Source organism: Mobula birostris, chromosome 13, assembly GCF_030028105.1.
Source record: "Mobula birostris isolate sMobBir1 chromosome 13, sMobBir1.hap1, whole genome shotgun sequence".
NCBI classification, from domain to species: Eukaryota; Metazoa; Chordata; class Chondrichthyes; order Myliobatiformes; family Myliobatidae; genus Mobula; species Mobula birostris.
Genome location: NC_092382.1, coordinates 71,832,268 through 71,854,507, shown reverse-complemented (window position 1 = coordinate 71,854,507; position 22,240 = coordinate 71,832,268). Strand labels below are relative to the sequence as shown.

The 22,240-nt window shown below is 44.4% G+C and overlaps 1 protein-coding gene across 1 annotated transcript in view; it reads left to right on the top strand.

Annotated features, from left to right (window-relative positions):
* Window positions 1-6,158: 6,158 nt before the first annotated feature.
* LOC140207992 (uncharacterized) overlaps window positions 6,159-22,240 on the top strand; it is a 38,457-nt gene continuing 22,375 nt past the window's right edge. Inside the window, exons 1-4 of the mRNA XM_072276524.1 lie at window positions 6,159-6,222; window positions 9,160-9,494; window positions 16,793-16,898; window positions 19,418-19,513. Of these exons, the coding sequence (XP_072132625.1) occupies window positions 6,159-6,222; window positions 9,160-9,494; window positions 16,793-16,898; window positions 19,418-19,513 (601 nt within the window). The remainder of the gene's footprint in view (window positions 6,223-9,159; window positions 9,495-16,792; window positions 16,899-19,417; window positions 19,514-22,240) is intronic.

Genomic DNA, 22,240 nt, shown 5'->3' with positions numbered 1-22,240 from the left:
CCGCAGGGGGCTCCGGGGACGAAAAAGTGGAGAGACCGGGAGATGGAGAAACGACACAAATCGATCGTTTTGCTATTCAGCATAACCGGTAGTTTCATATTGTTGTGGGTAACACAAGTGGTATTTTATATCTATGAAAGGATTTCAATGAGAACAATGTATTATTCTGACACGGATCCCCGTTACGTCGTATTAGTGACATCGGGAATGCTGCAGGTTCTCAGTTCCTGCACCAACACCTGTATTTACTCCCTGACCCAGAGCAAATTTCGAGAGGAACTCAAGAATGCGGTGAAAGACCCAGTGAATCGGATTTTAACGCTCATTAAACGTTAGAAATAAATGCAGTGTGCATTAAAATTCTGCCACAGTCATTCCGCTTATTCTGTTCCCCCACTTGTGGGTAAATGGAAACAATGTGATAAACAAAGTTACAACACAAACACGAGAAAATCTGCAGATGCTCGAAATACAAAACAACCGACAGAACATGAGATCCTGACGGCTATGGTACAAGATCTTCTACCATATTCATATATCATGCCTTCAGTCCATTATTCACCCATTTTGATGTTGTCCACCTATTACGTTTCAACTCAACCTCTTGCCTGCAATGTTGCCTTATCATCAGCCTTTGCTTGATCAGAGACTCACTACAAAATCCATCTGTTTTGTCAAACAACTACAACTTCTTCAGCACTATAACGGCGGTTCACATCTCAGTGATAAATTAATTTTAACCCACTCCAAAACACTTCAGCCAACCTGCCCGCATTAGACCATAAAGACAAATTAGGGCATCTGGCCCATCGAGTCCGCTCCGCCATTCAATCATGGCTGATCTTTTTTTTTATCTCGTCCTCAACCCCATTCCCTGTCATTCTGCCCGTAACTTTTGATGCTGTGACCAGTCACGAACCTATCAATTTCTTCCTTTAATACACGCAAAGACCTTGCCTCCACAGCAGAATATGGCAACAAATTCCACAAATTCACTACCCTTAGTCTCAATAAATGTATCTGCTCTCTGTTTTGAAAGGGCGTCCCTCTATTCTGAGGCTGTGTCCTCTTGTTCTAGAATCTTCCACCATTGGAAGCATTCCTTTCCACATCCACTCTGCCGAGGCCTTTCAACCTTCTGAAGGTTTCAATGAGTTCCGACTTCCCCTCCCCCCACCCAACCACCACCATCCTTCTGAATTCCAGTGAGTATGGACCCAGAGCGATCAAACTTTCCTCGTACGATAACCCTTTCATTCCTGGAATGTGAAACTTCGCTGGACCCTCTCCAGTGCCAGCACATCTTATCTAAGATTTGGTTAAAAAAAAAACTGTCCACAATACTCAAGGTGAGGGCTCAGCCGTGCCTTATAAAGCCTCAGCATCACATCCTTGCTCTTGTATTCGAGACCTCTTGAAATAAATGCTAACATGGCATTGGCCTCCCTCACCACAGACTCAACTTGCAAGTTAACATTCAGGGTGTTCTGCTCAAGGACTCTGAAGTCCCTCTGCATCTTACATTTCCTGTTAAGAAAATGGTCTACACATTTGTTTCTACTACCAAATTGCATGAGCATACATGTTGCAACATTGCGGTCCATTTCCCACTTTCTTGCCCATTCTCCTTATCTGGCGAAGTTCTTCTGCATCCTGTTTCCTCAGCACGACATGCCCCTCCATCAATCTTTGTATCATCTGCAAACGTGGCTGCAAAGCCATATATTCCATCATCTAAATCACTTATATACAGCATAAAAAAGCGGTCCCAGCACCACTTCCTGCGGAACACGACTAGTCACTGGCAGCCAAACAGAAAAGGATCCTTTTATTCCCACTCCCTGCCTCCTACCGATCAGACAATGCTCTAACCCAAGGATATTGCACTTCGCGGGTTCAGGAGTAACCCGTCCCTTTTGTCCAGGTCCTACCTTCCCCAGAATCTCCTCAACAATCTCATTCAAAATCGTTTATGCCGATCATCAGAACGGCAAGAAATTATCCCTGAATTCAATGAGCCCAGCGATAATCAACACCCTTCAGCGATTGTCTGTCTGTCATCAGTGGTCGTTTAACAAGAGCTTCTGATATACAACAACTGCTCATACGTCCATCCTCCAGCAGCTCCCGTGGCTGCACGTGAACGTGACTTGTGGGTGTGGGTGGGGCGCGGTGGGTGGGGGGGGGGGGTTGCCATAATCAGACCCTACAGCATGCTGTAGTATGACCCGAACGCTAGCAGAGTTAAGCAGCCCCTTACATCTCTTTTATTTGGTCTATCTGCACAACATAATTCCGGACATTGCCCAAAGGTGAAGCGGATAAAGAACCGAAAGTACGAAAAGAGGTGCAGCTTGTTTCTTTTTACTTTTCTGATCTGGCAAAATGGTTGTATCATACCAGATATAACTGTGAAAATACCTGTATACCCGGAAACATACATAAACACTGTAAAATATTGTGAAGGTTGCAGGAAATAAATGTTCAGGGCTGTTTCTGTGCTGTAGTTTCTATGGTTTCTATGGCTGTGTTGCTTCAACCAGGCTCTATACAACAACAAAGAGAAATATTGCACATCACAAATCCGGTTAATTGCAGTCAGAAATAGAAGCAGTTAGCCCATTGTAGTTCAGCACAGGCAGAAATATGGAATACGCCACATGTTGCTATAAGATGACAGTAAGACAGGGGATTATTGAGGATTTGCGATAATTTAAAATATTTGCTCCAATAGGAGTAAACATTTCAAGGAAGAGTTCTCTGCAGATGGGGACGGATGTGAGACACAACCTTGATCAATCTGCTGTAAATGTCCACTAATCACACTCAGACTCCTTTCTCTGGCCTCCAGGAGAGCCACTCGCTGGATTGGAACTGCCGAACAGCGGACACGAACAGGCACATTAGTGGTAGAAGGTAAACTCAAAACATTTAGAAGTGTAATATTGCACAGTAGGTTGAGAGGGTTACCAGATAAGAGAAGGCAAAGTGTTTGCTCTCCTGGAACATGACAACTATCGTAGGCGCAGTTAATTTCCTAAACGGACCTGACGCAGCAATAAATAAAGCAGCTGCCGATCTTAGAAGAGAATCTGCGACTCTACACAATCAGAACCAGAATGAGGTTTAATATCAACGGCATGCGCCATGAAATGTGTCGTTATGCGGCAGCAGTACATTGCAATTCATAACAATAAAAACAAAGCTAAATTATATCCGTGCAAACCGGGAACAAAATATCGTGAGGGAGGGTTTATGGGTTAAATAGACATTCAGAAACCCGATGGCTAAGGGAAAGAAGCAATTCCGATATTATCATTGCAGATCCAGACACTTCACCGACGAGACGGACCGGGCCCCTTATGATCAAACCCCACATCCCTGGTCACAGTGATAATTTCGCTGCATGTCCAGTCACATCATTGTCCACGCGGAGAACTAAGCTGCTTGCCCTGTCCCAATATGCTCCACACGATTATTGTCACTGGCAATGCGAAAGTTTGTCTTTAAACACGTCGCTCAGCAGAACAATACCACCAAAGTTGATGTCCAAATATCATCGATCCCATTGTCACAGGTTACGAAAGGAAAGTGTGACAATATTTGTTATATATTGAATTGCTAATGCCCGCTCACATGCCAGAAAATATAACGGCTGTTTGTTCAGCAAGACGCAAAAGTGCACAGTCAATACCTCAGCATTGGCATCACTGATTTTACTTGCAGGATATAAACTTCAAGATCATATGATTTTTTTTTTTAAATTTCAGAAGAATATGAGTAAACAAACAAGCTGTTGCGGAAGAACACTCGCTGTGTTTTATTCTTATCATAACATCAGGCCGGGGTTACACTACGAGCAGAGAGGAGAAAGCGACTGTTTAACGCACAGAGTTACACACCCATAAGGCTAAAGGAATCTGTTGTACTTACACTGAAGAAATTTGTGACTTACAGGTTCAAATTTAAATCTGATCACTGCTCAGTTGGTAAAGCAACTGAAGTTACGTATTCATCGGCCTCTTGTATTCAGTGGCTGGACGTAATGGTGGCGACAGGAGAATCTAACAATGTATTTAGTTCGACGCTTAGTGTGCAATGGTCTATAGAACAATTGTCCTTCTCTGATATTTTGTGTGACAAGAAATATGTTTTAATTTAACCTATATACTTTTAAACAAACAGTTAACAGCTTTAAACACCTTTCTTTCAAATGTATTGCGATGAGCAATGCCAATAAAAGTGCCCCTCCGCTGTTTCTACATTTCTAAGCTTTAATAGAAGCTCACTGCAAACCACAACAAAGATTAATAACAGTCAAGAAGAGAGAAGTTTCACGAGTTTCCGTTCGACATTTGCAGGCTCACGGATATGCTATGCTACTAGTTTCGGGAAAATGAATACAAGACCAGTTTCCAAGGATTTTCAAATAATATATGAATGGGGTACTGCTCAAGTAGCAGAATACTGAACTTATCCTAATAACGGATTTAGAGCACTGGTGTTTCTCTGTTTTTGTGTGATCAAAACTGGAGGCTAAATTGTACAATGTTAGAACGGCACCGTTGCTTGCCAATAAATACAAAGTCATTTCATAGAAAGATGCTGATGCCCCTGGATTAAAGCCTGTTCTGTCATGGATCAGAATCCGGGAAGGCCAGTTTTGAGTATAACCGACTTTTTAAACCCAGCGGAACAGCACCAGCTGCAATGCAGTGACAATGTCTGTATGACTGCGGCGTGGACTCTTGTATAGTATACGGGTACGGGGTATGGGCTGTAAGGACATTATGTTTCTCCTTTTTCCCTTCTGTTTCAACAGCATCAGAAATTCGCCAGGAAGTGAGGCAGTGAACACATATGAATATTATTGCCACCTATATTTGACAGCATCTGAAAAGAGGATGCTCTCCAAGTTGCATGCCATCTTGGACAATGTCTCCCATCCACTACATAATGTACTGGGTGGGTACAGGAGTACATTCTGCCAGAAACTCATTCCACCGAGATGCAGCACAGAGCGTCATAGGAAGTCATTCCAGCCTGTGGCCATCAAACTTTACAACTCCTCCCTTGGAGGGTCAGACACTCTGAGACAATTGGCTGGTCCTGCACTTATTTCATAATTTACTGGCATAATTTACACATTGCTATTTAACTACTTATGGTTTTATTACTATTTAATTATTTATGCTGCAACTGTAACGAAAACCAATTTCCCCGGGGATCAATAAAGTACGACTATGACTATGACTATGGCTATGACTGTTTACTATATCAGGATGACACGAGAAATACTAATGAACCACTTGTAAGACCACAGAAGGACCGTTTACAAAGAATACTTATCGACCAGTGAGTGATATGATGCACATTGTGCTGGAGGGAACCCAGTTACTGACAGTTAATTTCATTATTCCTGTTTCTATATCCCACCCCCATCTCTCTCTCACTCATTCTTCCCTTCCTCCCCATCTCTGCCTTTGTTGTCTACTTGTGACTCTTGTCTAACACGGAAACACGCTTGCAGAGAATGCTGATAGTCCTTTTCTCTTTCATAGAAGTTCCACATTCCAAGCTAATACAGCTCTGTGTTCCCCATTTTACGCCAGCCAAACAGAAATCTATATGTGATTTTTGACTAATTTACCTCTTTCTTTACACGGAATTTCTAAAGAAAATGCATTCTATTTTCTTATTTAAGGAACATGTTGTTCTGCTTTAAATAGTTAATTCCACCGAAATGTTGTGAGTTTTTTTTTGTAATTCTAACATATGTAATAACAGCAGCACTTCTCTACACACTTCTCCCTCAGCTACTGGTTAAACTAAGTTTAACTCTTCCTGTCATTTCGTGGAAAATAAATTACGTCAATTCAAGGTATGCTGCTGACGTCACCGGGGGGGGGGTTCTCTCTCTTATTAATAAGAGTCGCTTTCACTCAGTTCCCCCAGTTTCAGTGAGAGCAGCCTCTCCTGTCACGGACAGAGATCCGGAGGGGCACCGAGAGGAGAGTAAGGACAGACCGGCTCGTTCCATCATGGATCAGAATCTGGGAAGGACAACTTGGAATATAACAGGAAATGCGAAAAGTATCTTCTGCATGGTTCCATATATCTTTGCAGATGATGATTCGCTAACGGTAGATTTTCGAATGATGAGTGTGTTTATCACCATTCAAGTGATTTTCTTCCCCGTCCTCGCTATCATTGCTCTTCCCGGTGAGTCTCTTTCCGAAGATAACTTATGAAACCGTATTGAACTGTATAGTTTCCTTGTCACGTGCACCTCTCATAATTATAATTAAGGCTGCTCTGGCACACACCGGCTGTTGATTCAGCAAATCTTTACTCTATGAACTTCGGTAATTTACTGTTCTGAGGACCCGTGTCTAAGAAAATTTGTGCTGGAGGTTATGATGATCCAGAGTAGGTTCAGGAGACTGATTCAGTAAAATAAAAGATATAATGCTTGATGCGTGTTTGATAGCCCAGAGCCTGTATTGGCAGGAGTTAAGTGGAATAAGGCTGTGAGACCAGGGAAACTTACCTGTAATTGAAAGTCTCAGATGGAGCCGTCGTGCAGAGGATGCGTCCAACAATAGGAGAGTCTAGGGTCAGAGAATGCAAACTCCGAATAGATGAATTCCTCCTCAGAACAATGCTGTGGAGGAATTTCTATTGCCAGGTGCAGTATGTCCGTGGAACGCATTGCCATAGACGGTTGATGTGGCCAGATAATTGGGAGTATTTTAAGCGGAGGTTAATAGGTACGTAATTAAGAGGGGCATCAGAGTTTATGGAGAGAAGGCAAGAGGACAGTGTTGGGAGTGAAATGATTGAATGGCTTATAATCGCGTGCTTGGTCAGGCTGCCTTAGTTAATGCTCCGCATGCAATGGTCGAATTTCTGATGAGTAAACTTACTGTCACGTACCCTGTGACGGGTTAAAGAACCAGCAGAAACAGAAAACACTTTGGAGTCTGATATTGCTATTAACTAATGTTATTTATTAGTAACTACGCAATACAATAATATAAATTCATATATATTAAATAGGTCAGCAGTGATTTTATATATGTGTGTGTGAGTGTGTGTGTGTGTGTGTGGAAAAAGGGGGAAAAACAACAAAAACAACAAGCTTCTTCTTCAAGCCTGGGGGTAAATGGATACATTCTTACGGTGAAGAGTAGGGTTCAGTTCAGCTCGTGGTATTGTGTTGAGTAGTGCTGGAGAGAGATATTTGTAATCCAGGGTAAATGTAGAGAGATGGCAATTATGTCGATATTCCACGGATTCCACGGCAGCAATACAAGATAATTGTACGTTTTATCTCCGAATTAGTTCCACTTCACACACGAAATATCACCAACAGTGATCTTCAACGAATATCCTTTCAAAACAAGTGGTGCCGCACTCGAATTCAGCTACGGGTCATCCTAAATTTGTGGCCACAGTATACTCCAACAGAATCTACATATGGATTATCACCTACAGTAGTCTATCACTGAGGGGACCCTCTTCAAGGGAACCACCACCCAGGCAAAGTTCAAGACACCGGTAGATTCCACAAGGTTACCCCAAACACACAACGTGATAGCCACTTATCCAGTTCCACGATATACGGAATAACTGTGGTTTGCCACGGGGGTGTCTTTCTTCCAGTGAACTACCACACCCAAACAAGGGGAACACACAAGTGGTACAGTATTCACAAAGGTACTCCCCTGACCATAGAACCCACTCCTGTGGGTTAACTACGTGACAACCACATATTCGTGTTCTAATGAACTCAGACTCACCCTTACGAGCTACTTGGAGAGAGTCCAAGCAGTGACCTCTTTGTCGCTAGGTTTCATCTGTTTCAAACCTTCCTCTCCTCTCTTCTCTTCCTGAAAACTCGTTCCAGTTGCAGAAAACTTGCGAGAGTCATTTATCAATACTCAGGATCGATTTCAACTTACCCCTTTTCGGGCTACTGGAAGCTTAAACCAGGACCTCACTCACTGGTGTCTTTCATTGATCGAATCCAGCTTAACTCTGAGCATGTGTTTCGCTGTGTCTGTAACTGTCCTTGATAAAAAAGTAAGCACGCTGCAGAGAAACCATAACATCGATGGTCCATCAAATAACGCCGCCCCCGGTTCCCATGACGACCCACGAGCTGCTCGGTGCTCTCCCTCTCCGAACTCACAAGCAGGCAGTCTCCTTGTATAAGTGTAAACATGCTTTAGAGCTAGTATAAACACCATCTCAAGGCAGGCTTCTTCCTCTCTCTCTCTCTGTAACAGCTCAAACAGTGTCCAAAAGTCATTCTCATTCTAGCGACGTTTTCAAGTGACAGTCCACAGAAAATACGAACCTTATGGCTTCATAACACCTCCCTCCTTTCGTGAAAATTTTTGATCAGAGAGCAAAATTCTTCCTTAACTATACGTTACAGAATATAAAGAAATACATGTGTGATTATCATGTAGCACATTACAGAAGCGTATATAAGTACTAGTGACAGTCCACCAGAAAATATGAACCTCAGGGGTTCATAACATTGTATACAATCGTAGCACACAGCAGCCTGTCGGTGATCATGATGTATTTTGTCGGTAACAAATCACCTGCATTGTTGCTGAAAAAACAAAGCATCATCGACACTTCAACGAATGGCATTCGATTGTAACGACGAAAGTACAAGAAGGAGGCGGTGAGACTCGTGGTATGACTTGAAGGTGATGTCGACGAACAGCTACATTGATAAGGTTCTGGGCTGCTGCTCCATTTGTTAGTCCAGCCGCCCTGGGAAACGATCAGGGACGGGAATCTGCGCTTCAGCTAAACCTGGTTGGTGTGAAGGACACTTATTTCACGACAGTTGAGATTCCACAGATTCCGCAGGTGCATCATTCAGCTCTTTTCCCTTCAACAGGTACGGAATTTCCCAATCATCAGCCATCTTTATCTGTGTCCGTCGTTTTCTGCTTTGTTGCTGATATTCGATAGAACAGATTGCACTGAGTTTCCACTACTTTGCAAAACGGTTTAGTTGTATTGATTATAGTATTCTGTCAAGTAGAATAATTTCTATCATTGGTACCCATTACATGGTCGCTTTACGAGAACGCTTCCTGGTGTGTTTACGCCGATTGTTTATTTTGTTCGCAGTGAACATGGTGACAGTATTCATCCTGTCTCGGGAAAAGTGCAGCCTCTCCAGAGTTGTCACTTGCTACCTGGTTGCCATGGCCGTGGCGGATCTTCTGGTTCTTATCCCGGACCTGATACTGAGCAAGATTCCACTTATGTACATCCCAATCAGCGTTTTCATCCGATCAATGCCCAAGGGATGTAATATCCACGCTGCTCTGCTTTACACCGTCACCGACTGTTCGGTCTGGTTTACCGTCGCTTTCACCTTTGATCGATTTATCGCCGTTTGTTGCCAGAAGCTGAAAACAAAATATTGCACCGGGAAAACCGCGGCCGTAGTTTTGGGGACAGTGAGTGCGATCAGCTGCTTAAAGAATAGGTACTGTTATTTTCGGCTCTCAGAGGTATACACATGAGTAATCAATCCATTCATTTGTATTTCACTTGATTTCAATTTCACAACTCAAATTGACCTATTTTATTACTTCCTCAGGCCTGTACTCCCATTTGTTCTGGTTCTGGTGACGAATGTCTTCACCGCCAGACACGTCTTACTCTCAAGCAGAGCTCGTAGGAGACTAAGGGTTCCCGGCAACCGACAGGGTACCAGAGACACGGAGATGTAGAAACGCAGAAAATCCCTTAATCTTACCGTGTCTGTGCTTCCGCCCGAATCGCTGCGAGAGCTGGACATCATTCTACAGCTTCTGAGCTGTTGTACAAACACGGCACTTTACGCCGTCACGCAGACCAAGTTCAGAGAGCAGCTAAAAAATGTGTTAAAATCTCCGCTTCCTCTCATTGTAGTGAGGAAGTCGTGACGTAGCATCACCTCCACCCAACGTCCTCCCCCCCCCCCGACCCCCCGCACCTAACCAAAGTTTCATACATTGCAGCGATTTTCTGTTCCTCTGGGCCGGGGCTATTCTTCTTCTACTCACGTCCCCCAAGGTTCAATAACATGGAAGGGTACTTGATACAGCCGCAATGCACTTCGCTCATTCGCCGGCCTATCTTCCCATCTCAGTCCTTCAAATCATAGTGCACTTTGTCCATAGTTCCACCGTGTAGTACTTCTGGCCGCCTGGATACTTTGGTCCAGCTGCAAGGCCATACTCTTGCGAGGGCGTCTGTGTTCCCGAAACAACCATTTCATCCCCAACAGTGACGACTGAATTCGTGCTGACAGTCCATTGACGACTCAAATGGTGCTGCTTCCCGAACCCAGGCTGAGCTCGTCAATTTCAGCTACGCTGCCTACAATTTCCCTCGCCGCCCTCAGAACAGGTTGGTCCCATTCTGACACCTCACTTGTCTCTCGATCACTCTGTCTCCAATTCCAGAGACAGATTATTGACTGACATATTTTGCAAAGCCATGCTACTGACTCTCATAGGTATCCTGACGATACCTCCTGCCACACGGATACTAGCAAAAGTGATATTCCATTCTATAATTTCCGTGGATCAGAATTTCCTGCCAAGACATTTTACAGTAAATGGAGATTCCCTTCCATCATGATCGATGTTGCCGTCACCGACAGGTAACATCACTCCATCGCACTCAAAATAATGAAAGAAACAGGGTCTTTCCGTCCTCAGGTAGCACGTCACAAGCCTCCGTATTCAACATATTTTCCATAAATTTCACCATCTCCATAGCGACTCTACCATCAGGAACGGCTTTCCCTTCCGGATCTCCGCTTTCCAAAAATCGTTCTCTGGCGACTACGTCGTTTACTCGTCGTTGCTCACAAGTCTCCCTTATTCCTGTCACCACACTCTAGACATTATTTCCACACGGGCACTGGCTATTCAAACACAACGGAGGCCAGAGTGGTAACACACTTCATTTCCAGTGTTCGCTCCCTTGCAAGAAATAAAATGCTGATAATCCATCCAGCTAGAATCGACAAAACCCATTGTCAGCAGTTATGTCCTTTATAATCCCTGCCAGAGCAAGGTATTACCGATGCCGCGGAGAGAATTGTCCTGAAGGTTGTTCTGAGTTTGATATTTTACAGTTTGGAGGAGAGACATTTATGAACAAGGGCCCTAGCGAGTGACCACACGGACAGAGGCGGATAGATTTCAATTAACTTTGATGGTTGTTATTCTGTTTGCAGTAACATCGGGAATAGCCTAAACTGTTGTCAGAAAATCTCTCTGTATTATTTATTAAAAATCACATTGTACCCTGTTTATATTTGGAGGGATCCGATGTGACCGAATGCTTTCCCAACACGTGAATAGCTGCATAAGTGGTGACATTTTCTCACGCGAATCTCAGATTCATTTCTGTTGGAAGTTATCATGAACACATTGTAGTTAGTGGACAGCACATCTGCACCTTGTGTGCAATAGCTGAAGTCAATATGCACCACCGGGAAACTAACAATAACATTGTAACTTCTTTCAGTGCAGATCGATGGGTCAACGGCGTTACACAGCTGACCTTTCCTCAAGTATTATATCAGCAGATACATTGCATGTGTCTTCCAAAAACATTCTGATAAATTCACTGCATATGGTGTCCCATCGCTGGAATCACAAGATCACAAGACAAAGGAGCAGAAGTAGGTCATTCGGCCCATCAAGTCTGCTCCGCAGCTCCCCCATGAGCTAAACTATTCACCCATCTAGTTCCAATTTCCGGCTTTTTCCCCATATCCCTTGATACCCTGACTAATGAGATACCTGTCGATCTCCTCCTTAAGCACCCTCAAAGATCGAGCCTCCACAGCTGTATGTGGCAACGAATTCCACAAATCCACCACCCTCTGGCTAAAAAAAAAAAAATCTCTTCATCTCTGTTTTAACTGGATACCCTCTAATTCTAAGACTATGGCCTCTTGTCCTGGACTCACCCACTAAGGAAAACAACCTTTCCACATCTACTTTGTCCAGTCCTTGAGAGTTAAGATGTTTATGTAGTTCCATCATTTTATTTTTCACAATAACGTCGCTCCTTACCTTGTCGCATCACTAAGATAACGACAATATCCGAATTTAAACACGTCAGTCAGCAGAACCAAACTACCACAGATAATCCGAAATATGACTGTGCAGTAATGATATTGGTTATCCAGACCCAACTCAGATTATTTTCGTCTAAATGTATTGAACTGGCAATTCTCGCTGAACTGATCGCAAGTAGAGTACCTGTAAAAAAGTATTCACCCCAGCCCCTCCGCCGTTGGAAATCCCTTGTAGCCATGGGCACTCGCATGGTTGCCAGATATGCCCGCCTTTTGTCGGCTTGTGGAAGAGTTCATGTTCCATCCTACACTGACGTCATTTCCCAGCTTCTCCGTCGCTATATCGACGACTGCATTGGTGCTGCTTCCTGCACGCCTGCGCAGCTCGTTTACTTCATCCACTTCCACCCTGCCCTCAAATTTACCTGGACTATTTCCGACACCACCCGCCTGGATCTCTCTATTTCTATCCCAAGATATAGTTTATCTACTGTTGTCTATTAGAAAACCATCAACGCTCACAGCTACCTGGACTATACTTTCTCCCATCCTGTTGCTTGCAAAAATGCCATCCGCTTCTCTCAATTCCTGTCATCTCCGCCGCTCATGCTCTCAGGATGAGACTTTCATTTCAGAACGAAGACGATGTCTTTCTTCTTTCATGAAATGGGCTTCTCTTCCTCCATCATGAACGCTGTCCTCAACTGTAACTCTTCCATTTCGCGCAGGTCGGCCCTCACACCACCCTACCGCCATCTAGGATAGCGAGCTCTTGTCCTCACCTGCCATCCCAACAGACTCCCCGTGCACAGCATAATTCTCCGTAAATTCGGCCACCACCAATGGCAACCCACCAACAAGCACACCTTCCCTCCCCCCTCCCCTCAGTTTGCGTTTTCCACGGGGACCGCTCCGTACGTGGCTCCCTTTTCCATTCTTCCCTCACCACTGATCTCATTCCTGGCTCTTATCCTTGCGAGCTGAACAAGTGCTACACCCACCCCTACACATCCTCTCTCACTGACATGCATGTCCTCAAAACTGTCCTTCCAGGTGAGGGGGCACTTCAACCGTGAGTTTGCTGTGGTCATCTTTTGTATCTGCAGCTCCCGGTGTGGACTCCTGTGTAACGGTGAGACCCGACCTTAATTGCGAGACTGCTTCACCGAGCACCAACGCTCTGTCCATCAGGAAAGGCGGGACCTCCCAGCCGCCACCCCTTAAATTCCACATCCCATTCCCATGCAGACATGTCTGTCCATGGCTTACTCTACTGTCGGGTTGAGACTGACTCATTTTGGTGGTGCAACACCTTACATTCTGCTTGGGTCGCCTCCAACCTGATGGCATGAACATCGAATTCTCGAATGCTCCCCCACTTCACCATCCCTCATTAACCATTTCCCTCCCGAACCTTATCTCCACACCTGCCCCTCACCAACCTGTGGTCCTCCTGCTCATTTTCTTTCTTCTATGGGTTTCTGACCTCTCCTTCTGGATTCCCCTTTTCCACCCTTTATTACTTTCACCACTCACATATCTAGCTCTTTACCGCAACCCTGCCCCCATTCCCCTTTCAGTGGTTCTTCTTCTCCTTCCGCCAACTTCCAAATCTGTCTCATCTTTGGTCTCCAGTCCTGATGAAGAGTCTCCGCCTGATAAGTCGACTATTCACCTTTCCACAGATGCCGAGTTCCTCCAGCATTATGTGTGAGTCTTTTAGTAAGAGAATTCCATGAATATATGTGGGGGGAGGGTAGCGTCTAATGCTAGTTCACATCTTCACTGTTATGCTCTATGTGTTTCATTTAGCAGTTCTGTAAGGGCAACCTGTATTGTTGTCAGCCTGTTGGTTTCGTGTTGAAGATAAGCGATAATGAGGATCGTGGGCCATCCAATTAGGATGCTAGAACTGGAAGAAATCCGGAGCTAAGAGTCATAAGTTCAGTTGAAACTTTTACTTCTGAATTTTCTCCGGAATTAGAATTTTTTCTGCACATTAATGCTACCTTTAAAGTGCATATTCCACACGTCCATATGCAGCATTCCACCAGTCCCTTCTGTGTCCTGTTTGCCAAACGGAACATTATTCTATAATCTGTCGACGTTTTCATCCTTATTGTGAATCCTGAAACATTCGAGAAATAACTGGCATTGATAACTTCTTTCAGGCAATAATTCCCGATTCTGCGAAAAAAAAACACAGAAAATGCAAACATTAGGTAATGATCATCTTGGCACCTTGGTAGGTCAAATATGAAGAGACAGTACATTGGTAAATCCAAGACCCTTAACAGTGTTGATGAGCAGAGGGATCTTGGTATCCAAGTTCAATGTTCACTAGAAGTGACTACACAGATTGATAGGGTGGTTAGGAAGGAAAACGGCATGCTTGCCATATTAGACGAGACATTGCGTTCAAAACTCAGGAAGTTATGTTGCAGCTTTATAAAACACTACTTAGACCACACCTGGAGTATTCATCCAGTCGCCTTATTTTTGGAATGGTGTTGAGGCTTCGGAGAGGTTTACCAGCATTTGACGTGGTTTAGATGGCAGGTGTACAAACTTAGGCTGATTTTTCTGGAGCTGCGCACTTAGAGTAAGACTTGACAGGTTTGTAACATTATGAGAGATATGGGTAGAGGAGACAGACATCTTTTTCCAAGGTTGAAACGCCTAATAGGAGGTGATGTATTTAAGGTCAGAGGGACAAATTTTAATGTAGATGTGGGGCAAGTGTTTTTTTTTTTCACATGGAGAGTGGTGGACTGTGCTGGCTGCGGTGGTGGCAGAGGCAGATACAATAGGGACTTCTAAGAGACGTTTAGATCGGGACATGAATATTTGGAAAATGTAAGGATATGGACATTGTGTCGGCAAAACGGGTGCGTTTAGTTCGCAACACACACAAAATGCTGGTGGAACCCAGCAGGCCAGGCAGCATCGATAGGAAGAAGCACAGTCGAGGTTTTGGGCCGAGACCGTTCGTCAGGACTGTTTAGTTTAGTTGCCATTTGTTCGGTTCGGCACAAAATTATAGGCCGAAGGAGATGTTCCTGTGCTATTCTGTGTTCTGTATCCCATGTCGAGTGGTTTCGGGGTCACGGAGGCTAAACGAGAGAATGAAAACAACAGGTTAGCTGAAGTCCAGCGAGAGAAATGTGAGAACACCCATTTCTGCAGCAGAAACAGAAACGCCGAGTGTGCTTATATGGTGCCGGACTGAGGTGCGGTGGGCAGTGAGATAGCTCAAAGGTATGGCGTTTTTATTGGAAGAATTATTGTGTATCAGAGTGAAAAGGACGTTAGCAATAACTTGGGCTTTAGTGGAGTCATAGCCAACTATAGCACAGTAACAGGCTATTTGGATCATGTAGTCCGTGCCAGATTATTTAAACTGCCTACTCCCATTGATCCGCACCAGGATACTAACCCTCAATGTCCTTAACGTTTATGTGCCTATGCAAACTTCTCTTCATGTTGCACTGGGAACCGGTTCCACACTCTCACTACCTCTTGAGAGAAAAGGCTTCCCCTCATATTACCTCAAAAACGTTTCACATTTCACTGTTAACCCATGACCTCCGCCTGTTGTCCCAGGGAGCCGCAGTGGAAAAAAAGGCTGCTTCAGTTACCCCATCTATGCGCCTCAGAATTTTGTACCTCAATCAAATCTCCTCCAAATCCTCTAAATTCCAAGGGGAAGAAATCCTAAGTGATTCATTCTTTCCTTACACCTCATGTCGTCTAATCCCAGCCATATCCCCGTGGGTTTTCACAGTACATTCATATAAGTGGTTTGAAATATACCGGCACATTTGCAGTTTGTGTGTGAATTGTGCGTTCGGCCAGGATGGAGATCGAATCCGTGATTCTGTGACCCAGGGGAGAGAAAATGGGAAGGGACGGGCGAAAGTTTTAAAAATCGAGATACTGAAAATATGACATGATTGGAAAAAATGCAACAGATGCGCCAGGCCGGTTATGAGTTGTGAGGACCAGGGCGATAGTGATACCCTCCACCGATCACGTAATTCCGTCACCCGCTCCAATTTTCCTGCAGATCTGTAGCATCTGCGTGGTTGTTTAATGTGTATGTGAAGTTTCATCTTTCATCCGTTCAGACAAGGCACTGAGAACCAGATCTCATTGTTGATAGACAATTGTTTCTGGACTCCATTCCACTGTTGCGGTCTGCTGAGGTGCAGCCAATGTTTCTGTCGAAATTACGCTATTTATGCGAGAATTAATCTTTTGATTTATCTGGTCTTCTCAAAATTGAGTACACCAGTTAAGCGTCTCTCCAGAACTTCTAAGGCAGCAACGCAGGTTGTCTATTATTCCCAAATAATTAGATTATTGCATTAGTTTAAAGAATTTTATTTGTTTTTTTTAGCCGACGTATGTAATTTAAATACTTAATATATATATATACTTACGGAATATTCAGTTGTGTTTTTTTTTGCTCTATTATAATATCTTGCATTGTACTACTGCTGTAAAGACAACACATTCCATTACATATGCCCGTGATATTAAACTTGTTTCGGATATTGCCTTCAGAGACCCAACACCGGTCACATGATCCCGATAAGCGCCAATCTGCAGCATCTGTTTCCGAGGTCCCACCCCGATGTGTGAGGTGACAGTCACATTGCGCATGCCTAGTTCCGAAATGGCCGGTGGTTTTCTTTCCGTTGTGTATTGAAGCGGACAGCGTCGGGACTCTGGGAACGGATTAGTGTCTGTGGAGAAAAGACATCTATTCCCGTAGGTGAGTATAGAGGCCGGTCCCGACGGCTGTGATTTGGTGCTGGGCAGAGAGACCTTTTAACGTGTTCGAACTGGTGTCCTCGTCCCACTTCCTGGACAGAAACTGCCTGAGGCGATCTGGCGTTGTGGGATCTTCAACTGAAGCGCCGGAGACGAGCCGCCACTCAGCTTCTGGTGCTCTGGCCCTAAGAACGGGATGAGGCGGTGATGCCGGGACGACGCACATTCGTTGTACTTGGGGAACTTTCCGTCCATCATCCGGCACCGGTAGCGGATCCAAAGAGGAGGCTTGTTTCTGTGATATGTTCAGCTGTGACCACAGTTCTCTGCAGTCGTGGCAGAACAGTTGCCTTACCAAGGCTGATGTATCCTAGTGGGATACTCTCTACGGTCCCTTCATAAAATTTGGTGAGGGACAAATGACATATCGTTTGCTCTAGCCTTGTTATTTAGGATATTTTATACGATTGTATGTACTATTAATTCAGTATCAGTATCCCTTCTTCCGGAGGGTTTTCAGTGAATGTCCTTCATTCTCTTCACCAACCTCGTTTCATCGTCTCGTTCCCTGCACGTCTTGTTCATCCTCTGTCCAGACTGTACCCACCCCTCAATGATATGTATCAACCATGTTGTTCAACCTCTGTCCAGTCTGTACCCACTATGTCCATGATATATATCAGCCACCTTTCTTCTAAACTTTATCTTACTTGTGACGTATTTTGCCCAACTGATTTAATTCCTGAATTGTGTTTTGCTTACTCGGCTTTATTGAACACAGCACGAGAGATGGTAAAAAAAAAAAAAATTACAATTTTAACTTCAACATTGCAAACTAGTTACAGTGTTAATCATTGTTATGAAACTGGAGGCTTTTACAGTTAAGTCTGTTATTTCCTGTTTCGGTTATTTTTGTGTGAGTCACTTCCTCCTTTGCCAGTGCAACAGCCTGCCAGAACTGCATTCCCATTCTGACATGTCTATCCACGGCCTCCTCTACTGTAAAGATGAAGCCACACTCAGGTTGGAGGAACAACACCTTATATTCCGTCTGGGTAGCCTCCAACCTGATGGCATGAACATCGACTTCTCTAACTTCCGCTAATGCTCCACCTCCCCCTCGTACCCCATCTGTTATTTATTTTTATACACACATTCTTTCTCTCACTCTCCTTTTTCTCCCTCTGTCACTCTGACTGTACCCCTTGCCCATCCTTTGGGTTCCCCCCGCCTTGTCTTTCTTCCCGGACCTCCTGTACCATGATCCTCTCATATCCCCTTTGCCAATCACCTATCCAGTTCTTGGCTCCATCCCTCCCCCTACTGTCTTCTCTTATCATTTTGGATCTCCCCCTCCCCCTCCCACTTTCAAATCTCTTACTCACTCTTCCTTCAGTCAGTCCTGACGAAGGGTCTTGGCCTGAAACGTCGACTGCACCTCTTCCTAGAGATGCTGCCTGGCCTGCTGCGTTCACCAGCAACTTTAATGTGTGTTGCCAGAACTGCAGGGAGTGTTGCACATATTTATCGCTGGTCACTGCCCCTCATTGCGAGATAGTGGCTTCAGGGCTATATGCAACAGATTGATAACGGGGTGGGGAGGATGTTGTGAGCATTGACTGTACCAACCGAATTACCTCTGAGGAGGACAAGTGGAATTGGTAATCCGCAGCTGCAGAAATGAATGATATCGGGGGGGGGGGGGGTCGTCTAGTGTGGATAAAAGTCAGAAACGTGGAAGAGTAATCACTCTCGATGTAATCTATATCCCCGCCCCCCCACACTCAACCAAAAAAAAAACCCACTGGAATAATGAGGAGCAGATCAGTCGGCAGGTTTTGGAAAGCTACAAATATCACATAGTCGTCGTCATTGTTTCTGATATTCGTTCTCATCTCCTGATTCATAAATGTGAAAACTGGCAATATATGCTGGGTGTCGGGTAAGGATTTCTGACATACTGTGTAGATGGCCCATCTAGACGATGTTCCATACTGTATCTAGTACAAAATAACGAACCTCGTTTGGTGACAGAACTCTTCGCAGGTTTCCTTTTCGTAGATGGAGACCAAAACTGGGGAAATAGATTTAGGATGAGATGGAAAGATTTAAAAGAAACATAAACAGCAACATTCGTCACATAGGGGTGGCTGATTATGTGCAGTGAGATGCCGCAGGAAGAGGCAGAAGCAGTTTGCACGAGTGCATGGAGGGGTAGGGTGTGGCGGGATATTGGCCCATCACAGGAAATTGGGACCATCGTGGTGGGCGTCATCGTCAGCATGGTCTCGTTGGGCCAAAGTGTCAGATTCCATCCGGTATTGTCTCTGTGACTATCATTGGGATGCGCTAGATATCACTGGACAGACACACAGACATGATGTGGGAATTAATGGCAACGGGGAAAGCTTGGTCCCTAAGCCAACTGCTGTTCTGATACAGGGGATGGACATACCATCATACTTTGCAAAGTAATCATACTCTGTCTGACTGACTGTCTGCTTGTTGTGTGTAATTCAGAGAATCACCAGCAGGGGGAGGTTCCTGCACCGGGACAAAATTGTAAACAAGAAGAGGAGGATCAAGAATCGTCAGTCAGAGTCAGAATGGACACAGGTATGTTCACTGCGATCTGTATAATTAAACTTTTGTCCTGATGGTGCAAATGTCGCCAAAAAGCCCATTGAAAGAGACTTACACGGGCGCTAAGTGGAAGAGACAGAAATACCATCTAATGGGTTCATCAATCCTATAAACCGGCCTTGAGTACTGGAAAAACAAATAGGAACAGCACAGGAATATAGCACAAGAAATGGTCGAATTACTGTTCTCCCCATGAGGAAAGGGATCATTGTAGATAACTTGCATTTGCTGATGTGTTGCTTCATTAATGAATGGTCGGCCTGAGGGCCAAAGGTGTTTCATGTTCTTCTGTGAAATGTGACAGGACTCTGAAGGATATAAATAAAAGGTGGCTTGCACAAGGAACCGGAGGGCTATCAGGGCAATAAAGTAGGGTTAAATGGAATCCCAGTGCATGTTATATATTTAAACAGGGGCAATCTAACAAAGTGCTGAAGGAATTCAGAAAGTTAACCGTATGCATGGAGGGTGAGGAATAATGAATGATTTAGGCCAAGAGTCTCTGTAGACTGATTCTATGCTGGCTTGGCCTCACAAAGCCGAGACAGGGCTGTCAAGGTGTTCATCTGAATAAAGTCAGATTTAATTGTCAGTCATCCATGAATAGCAATGAATACAGACAAATGCGACATCGTTACCGTGGGGTCAAGGTGAAAAACGTAGTGCCAACAGTCACACAGCAGAAAGCACACATCGCAGAGAACAAGATATCAACCATATAATGATGTCAGTATGATACAGCCACGAGAGAGAGAAAAAAAAAATAATAGTCCTGACCCGATCCGTGAACGCCACAAAAAAAAAAACGTAGACGAGGAGCAAATTATTTCACAGAAACATTACCCTCCAGCTCAGGAAATTGCTCCTCATCTCTGTTAAAAAAAGACGCCCCTATATTCCAAATTGTGCCCTCTGGTCCTAAACTTCCTCATTAAAGGAAATATCCTCTCCATCTCCAGTCTATTTCGGCCTTTCAATATTCGATAGGTTTCAGTGCGATCTCCCCTCGTTCTTCTTCATAGTATGTACAGGCGTAGGGGTTTCGAACGCTTTCTCCACGTAAGCGTTGATGCTCTGGCAAGAATATACGAACCTCAGCCTTAGACACACCTAATAACATGGTCTTCCATAGCTGCCTGTGACAAGGAATTCCACGGATTCACCACACTCTGGTTAGGAGATTAAAGAGATCTGGTATGCCACTGAAGACTGGAAAATGTCGACAGATACAATGTGGAAAGCATTCCGACTGGTTTCAACACCGTCTAGTATACAGGCTCCAAAGCACAGGATCGACAGAGATTGCAGAGGATTGTAGACACAATCACTTCTACCACGTATCTCACTATCATAGTCATAGCACAAAAACAGGCCCTTTGATCCATATAGTCCACGGCAAACCATGAATCTGCCTACTCCCATCCACCAGCGCCTGTAACTCGGAGAGCCCTCCGTATCGTTCTCAACCACAGATTTATTGCATATTCATTTCATATAATTATTTTATTTTGGTTGTTTTGCACAGTTTGTTGTCGTTTGCACACTCACTGGTTCTATTACGGTTATTATATAGATTTATTCTATCAGAAGAAAATGAACCTCCAGGCTGTTTATAGTGATGTAAATGTGCAGTGATAATAAATTTAGTTTGGAAGTTGAAGAATCCTTCAATGTGATGGAGCAAGTAACGTTGAGAGAACTTATACCGACCACCCCACCCCCCCGATTCGTCACCCCCTTTGATGCGGCCTATGCTTGAGGTGTCAGATGGTGTCATTGGAACTCTGCTTAGCTGCAAAATCGTAAGCAGAGCAGGTAAAAAAAAAAACTTGTTTCTTTTAAACTTTCTCAATCTCTGCAAAATCCATTGTCTACTCGGGGGCATATTCTACAGAAGTACGAGGGGTAGTGCCAAGGAAGCAGACAAAGGTAGGGCTGTGCATACCAAAAAAGTAGACGAAGAGGAGGCTGTGGATGTTGTCTACATTGACTCTAATAAGGCCTTTGACAAGGTCCCACATGGGAAGTTAGTTCTGAAGGTTCAGACACCAGGTACCCATGGAAAGGTTGTAAACTGGATTCGAAATTGGCTGTGTGTGAGAAGACAGAGAGTGGTACTGGAAGATTGCTTCTCAGACTGGAGTCCTGTGACTAGTGCCTCAAGGATCTGTGCTGGGACCATTGTTGTTTATTGTCTATATGGTTGTATTGGCGCGTGGCCAAATGGTTAAGGCGTTCGTCTTGTGATCTGAAGGTCGCTAGTAAGAGCCTTGGCTGAGGCAGCGTGTTGTGCCCTTGGGCAAGGCTCTTAACCACACATTGCTTTGCGACAACACCGATGCCAAGCTACATGGGCCCTAATGCCCTTCCCTTGGACAACATCGGTGCGGCTGATAAGGGATACTTGCAGAATACTGCCGGTCTTCCATACAACCTTGCCCAGGCCTGGGCCCTGGACCCAAATCCATGGCCTCACGAGTCTAACGGATGCTTATATTATCAATGAAATAAAAATATGTCAATGATATAGATAATAATGTGGTAAATTGGATCAGCAAGTTTGCTGATGACACTAGGATTGGAGGCCTGTGGACAACAAGGAAGGGGAAGGGGGATCATTAGAGGGAACTTCTTCACTCAGAGAGTGATGGGAGTGTGGAACGAGCTACCATCTGACGCGGCAAATATGGGCTCACTCTT